This window comes from Brachypodium distachyon, chromosome 2, assembly GCF_000005505.3.
Source record: "Brachypodium distachyon strain Bd21 chromosome 2, Brachypodium_distachyon_v3.0, whole genome shotgun sequence".
NCBI lineage: Eukaryota > Viridiplantae > Streptophyta > Magnoliopsida > Poales > Poaceae > Brachypodium > Brachypodium distachyon.
In genome coordinates this window covers 54590088-54601649 of record NC_016132.3, presented here as the reverse complement: position 1 = coordinate 54601649, position 11562 = coordinate 54590088, and the positions used below count along the sequence as shown (strand labels likewise).

The 11562-nt window shown below is 49.3% G+C and overlaps 2 protein-coding genes across 2 annotated transcripts; one reads left to right on the top strand and one right to left on the bottom strand.

The window, feature by feature from the left end:
• Positions 1-201: 201 nt before the first annotated feature.
• On the bottom strand, positions 202-2841 carry LOC100836744 (probable magnesium transporter NIPA6). The gene is made up of 9 exons (XM_003564692.4): positions 2488-2841; positions 2271-2327; positions 2091-2181; positions 1820-1980; positions 1606-1733; positions 1393-1530; positions 1041-1133; positions 821-938; positions 202-733 (listed from the first exon to the last, which is right to left on the bottom strand). Exons 1-9 carry the CDS (start codon positions 2648-2650, stop codon positions 603-605), a joined length of 1080 nt encoding a protein of 359 aa, XP_003564740.1. The 5' UTR covers positions 2651-2841; the 3' UTR covers positions 202-602.
• A 4609-nt stretch (positions 2842-7450) lies between these two features.
• LOC100836433 (amidophosphoribosyltransferase, chloroplastic) lies at positions 7451-9661 on the top strand. The gene has a single exon (XM_003564691.4). It carries the CDS (start codon positions 7506-7508, stop codon positions 9138-9140), a length of 1635 nt encoding a protein of 544 aa, XP_003564739.1. The 5' UTR covers positions 7451-7505; the 3' UTR covers positions 9141-9661.
• The last annotated feature ends 1901 nt before the right edge of the window (positions 9662-11562 follow it).

Below are 11562 nucleotides of genomic sequence, written 5' to 3'. Positions count from 1 at the left end.
AGTACCTTTCGTTGCACCAAATAAATTGATCCATTCGTGCCCGTTATGTCTGGCATGTGGCAAATGACTAGTTTTCTGTTCCATGCCGTTTTGTGACAACTATTTATGTCATCCCCTGTTCACGTAAACATTTTCAGCATTTAGGAGTGATTGTGAAATTTAAAACTTCAAATAATTATGCACCAGCACGGGCAAAACGAATGACCACCTAGGTGAAATGAACAAGTTCTACTTCTGACAGACAGATACACACGATGGACTGTACAATGTAAACCTCAAATGCATCGACTTGCACTCAAGGAACAAGATGTCACACCAATAAAGCAAGCCTTGTGTGCTTGATATTCACATGCGGCAGAAAAAGGATCTACATAACCGACGAACCTCCTACAACATCTCCACAGCGATATGACGCTAGAGTCCAGAAGTAACCGTGTGGCCTTTAGCTCAGATATAACTGGTTGATCACGAATGATTTCTGCAAAATTTCATGACTCGTTGGGTGTTGGCATCAAGATGGTCTTGAGGGGAATATGTGGACAGCAGGCTTCAGTCTCCAATCTCCACATGAAGGTCTAGGAAATAGCAAATCTGAAAAATTCCTAGACAAAGTAGTCTTGGCGCACGACGGTGATAAAGTCACAGGGAAGCGAGTCATCCTCTTTTTGTTTCCCTATATCGCCATTTCCTTGGATGTGCCAATATATTGTCGGAGGGAGAGGCGTGTAAAGGTCTGCAGTGATATACAGAGAGAGAAATGGTTAGCGTGTTGGGAAAAAAAAAGTTGTGGTGCCATTGTGCCAAGCTCACAAGCATCTACCTCCAGATAGAGTTTGATCGGGTTCTCTAGTAGAATGTAGCACCACGGTACCAGCAAGAACTGTAAGAAAGCCACAAATCTCGGAGGCAATAATGCTTGCACTCTGCCCAGACCAGTCCTGGATAGTCACAAAACAGAAGTGAACTAACCAGTTAACACAGGGGACAAGATCACAAGAATACCGGATGCCTTGTTATATATTAAAAGAACATTTGCTCACCTTGAACATTATGGCACTTGCTAAAATAGTGAGGGTTGTGAACATGGCATAATAAATGGGAGAGACAAGTGCTGTATTGAAAGTATCCAATGCCTGAAATTAACATAATAAGCAGTATCAGCAAAATTACATGAGCTAGCAATTGAGATGTAACCTCTGGAAATGCTATATTCTAGCTGAGGTGGTACACAATGATGCTTTGATAAGAGTCTATTAGGATGTAATCAGCAGAGCTTGAGACACCATCTCTAAGGGAGCCACCGACAAGTGGCAACTTTAAGTGTAGCATATTTACATTTTGCTATGCATACAATTTTCATGTTTATGTATAATGATCAGGCACTGGGTGTACCTTGTTCAGGTAAATCAACTGAATGACTAAGCATGTTGCTGAAACCGTTACAAACAGCCATGTCTGGAAATACCCCGCCTGGTTTATTCCCTGAATGGTAAGTTTAACGGCAATGCCCACAGCCTTGATGCTCATTACCTAACAACACACAGTATCAAATGTCACACAACTGAGCAAATAAGAACCAGAGTCACAGTCATGCAAAACACTTACCGTCAGGGATCCAATAGCTGAGCAAATACCAACGTACACCATTATATTCGTCTGCCCATACCGTGGAGCGCAATATAGCATAAGAAGCAACGACACAGCTACTGCCAAAGCAGCATAGCAAAGGAAGGCTGCAATAACATTGCAAACACACATGTCAAAATGCGAGCACAATTTTTATGGCGAATAGCTGAATGGAGGTAGCATGGGAATTTACTAGGTTGTGTTGCCAAGTGCCAAATCTGCTCCACCGAGCTTGGGGTCCTCTCCTGGGGAGCATGGAGGATGATCACCGTTGACCCAACAATACAGAGAACGCAGCCCAGGACGCCCACCCGCTGCAACTTCTCGTTCAACATGAAATGGGCTAGAACGGCACTGTCCCCAACAAATCACCACAGAAACACACAGATGCGCATATTAGAACAGAAGCCGGACAACTGAATTCGCAATGCTATACAGATGAACTAATGTATGCGCCATTGCACCTGACAATAATGCTGAGTGCGCCCAGCGGAGCGACGAGGACGGCTGGCGCAAACATGTAAGCCACGAAGTTGGCTATCTCCCCAACGAGCACTGAAAAGTTACAGTGTTAAAGAGACGTTTCAATCCAATTCCCTCATGATTAAGAACAGATGTAGGACAGTAGGATGGCGAAGGCATACTGGTGACCATCCCGACCCACCAGAGCGGCTCCACGAGGTACCCATACCCTCCGACACCTGCAATTCTCAACAAGACAAACGAAGGTCACATCACCTGTTACATGGAATTGGCGAGATTGGGCACGAAGTATCCGCCTCTCTCGCTAAGAACCAGAAAGACCTAGAGTTGCAACAGGAAAAACGAAAGGGAAAAGGCGCCGCTGGGACGGGCTCAGACCTGCTCGGGAGCCGGTGGAGCCGGCGCGGCGGAGGCCCTTCTTCTTGACGATGAAGCTGACCCCGACGAAGGCGGAGGAGGCGACGGCGAGGAGCGCGCCCTTGAGGTTGGCGGCGAAGAGGTCGCCGCCGGCGTCCGTCACGGCGGGGCTCATCGGCGGCATGCGGCGGCGCGTGGCCGGCGCATTTGATTTGAGGCGAGCGCGGCTCCGGGTTTGTCTTTGCTCGGATTTGGATTTGGAGGAGCTGGGTGTGTTTGTCGTGCCCGGCGATGTGCACGATGGCGTTGGGAAATTGATGGAGGGAGGAGAGAGAGGTGGCGAAAGCAAGGCAAAGGGGGGTGGAGAATTTGGAATTTACGCCGCCCCCCCGTTTCCATTTTCGTTTTATGTTCGGGTCGGGTTTGCTTGCTTTGACATCGCTTCGAGTACATGAATGGGTACACGTATCGCTCCCCTATGAAGTGCCGTGCTCGACTTAAGTTTGGGCTTGGCGACCAACATATAAAATCTCACGGGCAAGTGAAGCTTGTATTTTTGCCGTGTGCACCTTAGTTGAAATCTTAGTCGTAAAGTTTTCACCGTATAATGATAAATGTTAAAACTAGTCCAATGGAGGAGGGGTACCATGAAATTATAAACAAGTCTTGGGGAAAACGACATCGTCTTCTTTCTACACTCAGCGGCGGCGCATCACAAGCGAAGCTCGATGACGGTTCCGAACCTCAAAACCATGTTTAAGGTAGAAAATAACTGGAATTCGCCGGCCGGCACAAGACATTGTTGACAGCGATCTGCGAACAGGTCGTTGTTTTGGAGAAGAAGGCAGCAAAGAGGGGTCCGGCCAAACAAAGGGGAGAACCAACCTCACTAGACCCACAACAAAGTCAAAATTGGTCGAACATTGTCGGTTGGAGCCAGAAGACATCGACGGCAACGGTTTGAGAAACATGTCGCCTTCCCGAAAATAAGACTACGAAAAAGGTTCGATGACCACTCCATATCCAACCAGACACTCAGTGAGACCCAACCTCACTAACTCCGCAACAAAGTCACACCTGGTCAAACCTCGCCAATCAGAGCTAGAAGACATCGGCGACAACAATTTGAGAAACAAGGCACCTTTCTGGAAAAGAAGGCGACGGAGTTTCCGGGATAACCACCCCTAGATCCGGACATATGTATATATCTGGTGAGATCTAACCTCAGTAGCTCCGAAACAAAGTCCAATTGATCGAACCTTGCCAATTTGATAAGAAGAAGGGAGACAGGAAGACCATCTGCAAAATACGAAGACAAAATCAAATCCACTGAACGGTGACGGAATGACCCCATGCCCTATTCTACGTGCTGACAAGGTCATCGTCGATGAAGTGGATTAAGAGTGGGGAAAACCTCAACATTAAACTGCACGACAACGCGCATCCAGGAGGGGACTCATGTCCTCGCTGCCAAGAGCGATGATATGGAAGTGTTCTTTTCTTGGAGAGAGAGCATGAAACTAGGGTTGTATGGAACAGTGTCGGTAGTGGGAGTCTGGATGCCCCATGAGTTCTAACACGGTTCTGTGAAAACTCTTAGCTCACAAGAGATCAAATCATAGGTTCAACATCATACATGTCTCAATAAAGCAAATTATCCTTGCAATGAAAAAAGAATGGCGTATCGATCCACGGTGAAACGTCCGTTTTGAAGTTGTCAATCTCGATTCTCCAGTTTTCAGTTTTTGTTTGGTGAGCGTGTCAATGTAGCGGGGTGTGTATAGAGAACACGTGTGCGTGGTGTTTTTATTCTAGGACGGGCTTTGATGCCTTGGTCAGAGCTACAATCTCCGTGTGGGCATAGCAGAAGCATTGTTAGAGAGAGTAGAGAGACAAGAACTACTCCAATCGTCAGTAAACTTGTCGAGAAAGGTAACATGACCTTGCAGACCCAGGTCAGCATCAACGACAGCGCCTCTCCACATGCGTTTTGCCCAGCGCGCGATCCAGATCTCCTCTCGTCGCGGACATTTCGGATTCGTCTCATCCCTCCAGGGAAGAAGAAAGCCCCTTGCCGCCGGAGCGGGCCCAAGCGTTCAGGAGACAGGAGAGACAAGGCAAAATGCTAGCTCGTTTCGCTCCTCTCGCACTTGTGCCGTTGGCCTCTTTCTGCCGGTCGTTGGGACGAGCGAGAGCCGTCACCTCGAGACGATCACAACTCCACAAGACAGAGACAAACAGAAACACTATGGCCGGCCGGGCTGCCTGCCAGTGCCAATTGTCTAGTGCAACCTTTTTGCGCCTGAGATACGGCACGAGAGGTACGTCCCTAGCCGCCGGCTATCGTGGGCACACCCACTTCCTCCTGCAGGGAATTTCTCTTCTTTTTATATGGAAAAGCTCAAGGTTTTAATACTGCAGCAATTGATTGGGCAGCCGCAAGGCGGCAGTCTGAGTGGCGACGAGTTCAGTGATTTTTGTGTCGACTTCATTATCTGAGCCAAGGCGGTATGCAACCAAACAGCGGGGGTATGCAGCTAAAGTTGTCCCCGGATAGACCCAAACCGGAACTTGCTGCGATCGCCATCGCCCCATGCGAAGAAAAAGTGATCGACAAAACGACACGACCTGGACTGCAGTCACGGACTCTCAGCCCCTTATTTTAGGAACCACAGCCCATGTTTTTTTAGCGGATCTACAGCCCATGTAAACCAACCATTTCTCTTTTTTTTTTAGAGGAGTAAACCAACCATTTCTCAGACATCTCGTCCCGTACGCGACGATTCGGGCCCATCACCGAATTTCGGCCAGGGAGAAGACAAGACGAGGCCTTGTCTCTGACGGGCAAGCACCTTGGACCGGCCCAACAAATTTTTCACCCGAAGACAATTAGACAGCTCAATTTTTTGACCCACGCTAGAGACCAGAGAGCCCGGCGTCAGAGAAGTCATGTGCGAGTTTGTGCCAGTGCCACGATGACCAGCTCATCAAACAAGCAGCAGGGGACGCCTCGCAGATGGCCTGGCCTTGTCCAGGACTCCAGGGGCCGCACCGCACATCGTCTTCTCGCATACGGTAGCGGCGCACGGACGAGACGACGACAGCCAAGTACTCGTACGGGAGACGAACGGATGAGACGCCGGCTGACCACCACTCGAGCCAACGGGCGGCGCTGAGAGTTCCGCGAGATGCCGCCGCGCCTCCTCTTTGATTCCCCGTCATCCGGATGAGGAGAGAACTTTAGATTCGACAATGACGGCCGTCTCCAGACAATTCTTCTCCCTCTTCGAGAAGGGAAAAAAAAGGGGGAAGCATGAATTCCGGACAACACCTACTCCTCCATGGCAAAGCTATCTTCTTTGCCGATTTTCTGCGTTCCGAAAGGAAAATCTACTCCAGTACAGCTGCGGCGTGGCCCGTATCAAATCTGACATAGTACTCCGCTGAAACGAACTTGCAATCCGTGCCTTTTCAAAAATCTGGTGGGACCGCAGGGCGCTTCATGACACGAAAGGACCATGACCCACAGGCCCACACCACTTGTCCAGACCAACCGGGCTAGCGGTCAGGTGGGATCAGCGGTGCGCCCATGTGTCAGCGCAAGGTGGGCCTGCGTTCTCGAGCCCACCCCAAACTAGCAGCAGACTCGGGAGCCGTCTTGATTAAGACTACTTTCTCAAAAAAAACAAAAAAAAACTAGTGTGCCTAGTGGTAGTGCGTGCATCTTTGCGGCCCAGGCGGATGCATAATTTAACGGACAGTCAAGATTTGATCGCTGAAATATGCATCGTTGTACTAGTCCAAAGTTGGTTTCTGTTCATTTGGCGGCTGCTCAAAATGCAAAGCACAGTAGTCAAGCGAATCATCAAAACTGGCCATGGATTTCCCGGTTCGCTCCTCGAATGGAGAACACGAATACATAAAGGCAGGCGTAAAATGTTGAATTTAGAGATACGGATTGTGGCACCGAAGAAAGAGTTCATTTCTATTCTAGTACTCCCTCTGTCTCGTATTAAGTCGGAGGGAGTACTACGTATCTTCTACAGTAAATTTTGAGGACGTTGTGATAAAACTGTTACTCCCTTCTATCCATAACAAAGGTCTTGAAATTAGTAAAAAAATATAACTTTGTACTAAATCATCGATACTTATGTTCAATGTAATTTTGGCAAACACAAAAAATGCCAATGCAATTTTCATCTTTTGAAAAAGACCACTGCAATTCTGTAGATTCTTCAAAAAATGTCACTCCATTGGGTTGAAAGATACCAATGCAGTAAAAAAATTCAAATGATGAGAATTGCGCTGACGTTTTCGAATTCGCTAAAATTGTGGTGTCGTGCATCAAATTAAACAAAAAAACTAATAAAGGCGTTGAGTAGTGGTCAAAGTTGTGATATGACACATCTAATTTCTTCCATGTGTAAGCTGGACATCATTGCTAGCCTAAAACACTTTTAATTAATTCTGGGCAGTATTTATTGAAAAATCATATAACCATGAAGAGACTTTGGAAGGATTGAAAACACAAGGTTGGAGGTGCCATTGATGGGAATGCACACACAATTGTGTGGATACACGAGCCTTGGGTTTGCATCATGCGACGAACACAGGAAGGAACCATGCATCGACCGCCCAAATTTGGAAACAAACAAGCAATAGAATAATTGGGAATGCACAAGCAAACAAAATAAAGCAAAACTAGAAAGAAAAAAAGAAGAAGCAAGCAAACCAACGCATAAATAGATTATGTCGTCATTTTAATCCGGACAGGGAATCAAACGTAGTATTGATTATATTACAAAACAATTTGAAAGAAACAAGCAAACGAAGATATGCATGAGTCAATTTTGGAATCAGTTGACCCCTCGTATTTATTTTTCTCTCGAAGGACTGATCGAATTTACGAGACTGCTACGGTCCGTTGGAATTCGGCCTCCACACGCCTGCAGTCTGCCTTTAAATCCTGTCCGTTCACGTGCGTCCGGGAGGGCATCCTCCGGAAGCCCTCGCCCTCCCACACTCCCGCACCCCCACGAATGGCCGCCGCCGCCGCCGCCGCCACCGCGGCCCCGACCACCACAGCATCCTCCCGCCTCCTCCTCCCCCGCACCGCCCCCGTTCCATCCCCCATCCACTACCAGCTCAGGTGCTCCGCCGGCCCCTCGCTCCTCGCGCGGCGCCACCGCGCGCCTGCGCCGGCGCGGGCCTCGCCCGACCGCCTCACGCCCTTCAATTACGACGACGACAGCGACGACCACCCCCGCGAGGAGTGCGGCGTGTTCGGCGTCGTCGGCGACCCGGACGCCTCGTCGCTCTGCTACCTCGGCCTGCAGAAGCTGCAGCACCGCGGGGAGGAGGGCGCCGGCATCTCCGCCTCTGGGGACGATGGCGATATCAAGACGGTGACGGGGCTGGGGCTCGTGGGCGACGTGTTCGGGGACCCGGCCCGCCTCGCCGGCCTCCCCGGCCGGTCCGCCATCGGCCACGTGCGCTACTCCACCTCCGGCGCCGCCGCCTCGCTGCGCAACGTGCAGCCCTTCCATGCCGGGTACCGGTTCGGTCAGCTCGCCGTGGCGCACAACGGGAACCTCGTCAACTACCAGTCGCTGCGCAACAAGCTGGAGGCGCAGGGCTCCATCTTCAACACTTCCTCCGACACGGAGGTCATCCTGCACCTCATCGCCACGTCGCTCTCGCGCCCGCTGCTTGCCCGAATCTGCGACGCCTGCGAGCGCCTCGCCGGCGCCTACTCCCTGTTGTTCCTGACTGCGGACAAGCTCTTCGCCGTGCGCGACCCGTTCGGCTTCCGGCCGCTGGTCATGGGCCGCCGTCCAAACGGCGCCGTCGTGTTCGCGTCAGAGACCTGCGCGCTCGACCTCATCGACGCCGTGTACGAGCGAGAGGTGGAGCCAGGGGAGGTCGTCGTCGTCGACCGCCGCGACATGTCGATGTCCTCGGCCTGCCTCGTCCCGCACCGCCCACGCAAGTCCTGCGTCTTCGAGCACATCTACTTCGCCTTGCCCAACTCTATCGTCTTCGGCCACGCTGTCCACGAGCGACGCACCGCCTACGGCCGCGCTCTCGCCGAGGAGTCCCCTGCCCCCACTGCGGACGTCGTCATCCCAGTGCCAGATTCGGGGTTCTACGCGGCGCTCGGCTTCGCACAGGCTTCGGGGCTCGAGTTCCAGCAGGGCCTCATCCGGTGGCACTACAGCGGCCGCAGCTTCATCCAGCCGACGCAGGCGATCCGCGACCTCGCCGTCAAGCTTAAGCTCGCGCCAGTGCGTGGCGTCATCGCGGGCAAGAGCGTGGTCGTCGTCGACGACTCGATTGTGCGTGGCACCACCTCGAGCAAGATTGTCCGCCTGCTCCGGGACGCCGGAGCACGCGAGGTGCACATGCGCATCTCTAGTCCCCCGGTCATCGGCTCATGCCTTTATGGCATCGACACGCCAAGCGAGGGCGAGCTGATATCGAACAGGATGGACATTGAGGGCGTGCGCAGGGCGATCGGTTGCGACTCACTCGGCTTCCTCTCGCTTGACAAGCTCCACAGCATCTACGGAGATGAGGCGGGTGAGCTCTGCGACGCCTGCTTCTCACGGAACTACCCGGTGCTTCCCACAGTGCCTGAGCCGGTGCCGGAACTGGTGTCGGCCTTTGATGATTAACCAGAATGTGCAACTAGGGAAGTGGCTATATACCACTCTGCATGCTTACTACAGGATTTTTTGGTCAATTTTGGGCATGACGAATTTTGTCATTGCAATTGCATTCATCATCTGAATTTTTGCAGGTCTTAAGTTTGTATCAGTGAGCCGTTAGCCTTCCATGTCTCTAGGCTCAAGTTTTCCAAACCCTTTTCATGAGTTAATCAATTTATAAAGAAAGGTTGACGACTCAGGACTTCCTATCTTCAATGTAAAGAGTTGTAGACCTGAATTGCTTAATCGAGTGCATTTGTTCAAGCTCCCATTGATTGGTGAAGCATGTCATTTGTAAATATATTTTCTTAGTATTTACAGCTGCGAAAGCAAGCAAGAAATGTCATGTACTTGTTCGCAAAAAAGAAAAAGAAAAGTCATGTACTAGAGTCATGTCAGTATACTGATGACATGGACTTGCACACTTCAGTCAGACCATGTATACTTCATGTAAGTTGTCATCAGATAACAATTCTTGCTTTGATATTGACTACGAATGCAAAACAGCATGACATTGGCATCTATCCTGGATTAGATGCAGTCCTGGCTAAAACAGCCACATTGTACCATAGCCGCTTATACAAACAAGATTTGCTCATCTGATGCTTTGCTTCGTAACTCTACCCAAACTCACATTGCTGCCAGTATCTATCTTTGACATGTTCAGATCATGTCTTGAAACCCTTGGTGCTTACTCCTTGCGCTCTAAATCCTCTTGGTGTTAAGGGTTTCTATGAGTTATGCAGTGAGACCCACGGTCAGATGTTGGTCTACTCGGGCATGGTGAGCTGAAACTGCAGGATGCATCACTATATTCACAGTGTTGGCGATGCATTCATGTTTCAGCGCTTGAGAACCGTGATGGATGATGATATTGCCGAGGATTTTGGCGCCTTAACGGAACAGGAGAAGTTGGGAGAATTGCCAGTGATCACAATCACAATAAGGTTGCGCTGAGATTCAGTGGTTCACTCCATGTGTTAAACAATATGCTTAAGTATGGTTTGGTACTGTTGCTCTTTATCTCGGCTAAAATTGGTAATGTTTCGCTGAATCCCCATGGTCAGCTGAACTGCAGGACTCATGCTTTGAACTCTTCAGAGATGCACGCCAATTTCAGAACCTGAGGTGGATGATGATTCCCTTTTGTAGTAGTCTTGTCAATGATTCCCAGCGACCTGCGAAACCTGAGTGTTCTTCGTCTGCTAGCGGCTTCAGGGTAACAGATCGGGCTTAAGCATAGTTTGATATCGCTAATTGTTCCTGGCTAAACTTAAACTAGAGCAACCTTTGTTGATAGTATCAGGTAAACCGTTATACTCGGTGGAATTAGAATACTCATACTGCTGTTTAACTCAGTCTTCGAAATATAAAAACCCGGCCATGACCACCCTCTCTCGCTTTCAGCACCGTGAAGAGTATATGCAAGTCGCCATGAAACTGGTGCGTTGCCTACTTGCAGTTGCAGTGCGCCTGAAGCCTTGTCATTCTCTAGCTTTTTTTTCACTCACCACTGACTTTTTTGTTTGTTACCCTAGAGAATTTCTCGAGCACACAACTGAAAGCCCGGTCTGGTCAGGTCATCACTGCTACTTTGTACAATGTGATACGCAAGAAATAATGATGCGTGCCTTGCTATCTGTCTGTAGGCTGTCTCGTGGGGTCCTTTGTCGTGCTAATCCTTTGACCATATGATTCCACTTTTTTTGTGCCGCTGTTGTTACTGGGGGGAAACTTGCAAATCCGTACGAAAAAATAATTGTTTTTGCAAATGAAGAGATTACATTGCATGTATTTGTCCTCCTGGCGGTCTGTGAACTTCCTGCAAATTGTTGTCCGACAACACTGGACGTTGATTTGCTTCCAGAACACTACTGTATGACTGCGGAACGTCTTGGCACGACCGGAGATGAAAAATTGACACGTATGGCGTATCCTGGTTCATATACAATCCTAGCTAAAATATCCAAGCTTTATGACACCTGCTTGTGCCGGCAGGATTTGCTTCTAGCTTTAACATATCCAAATTATGCCTGTGAAATGTTGGCGCTAATATATCAACATATCCAGATTTGCTTCTGTTTATCTTATTCAATAGTATTCGTCGTGCTCAGCACTATTTGCATGTGCTCCTCTTTGTCAAGGATCCCTGAAAGAGCAAATCAATGGACCACAAGACAATCGTGTGGGGCATCCAATAAAACTTTTCTAGAACAGACTAATTAGTATACTCTCGTAAAAATCAAGTTGTTCTTTCAAAAAAAAACATCATGTTTTTATGCACGCCCGGGGTGCTTGCATTCTCTTCCATTCTGGGTACACTTTCAGCGCTAGGTATAGCAGGCAACCATCATAAAACCGGCGTGTTGCATTGTGTTTTCATCCTTTT

Excerpts from the sequence above, each read along its gene's own strand:
- LOC100836744 (XM_003564692.4), bottom strand. The coding sequence starts at position 2,650 with ATGCCGCCGATGAGCCCCGCCGTGACGGACGCCGGCGGCGACCTCTTC. Across the intron at positions 2,328-2,487 it reads CTCCACCGGCTCCCGAGCAG|GTGTCGGAGGGTATGGGTAC; the intron begins GTCTGAGCCCGT and ends TGAGAATTGCAG. Across the intron at positions 1,981-2,090 it reads GCACTCAGCATTATTGTCAG|TGCCGTTCTAGCCCATTTCA; the intron begins GTGCAATGGCGC and ends TGTTGGGGACAG.
- LOC100836433 (XM_003564691.4), top strand. The coding sequence starts at position 7,506 with ATGGCCGCCGCCGCCGCCGCCGCCACCGCGGCCCCGACCACCACAGCA.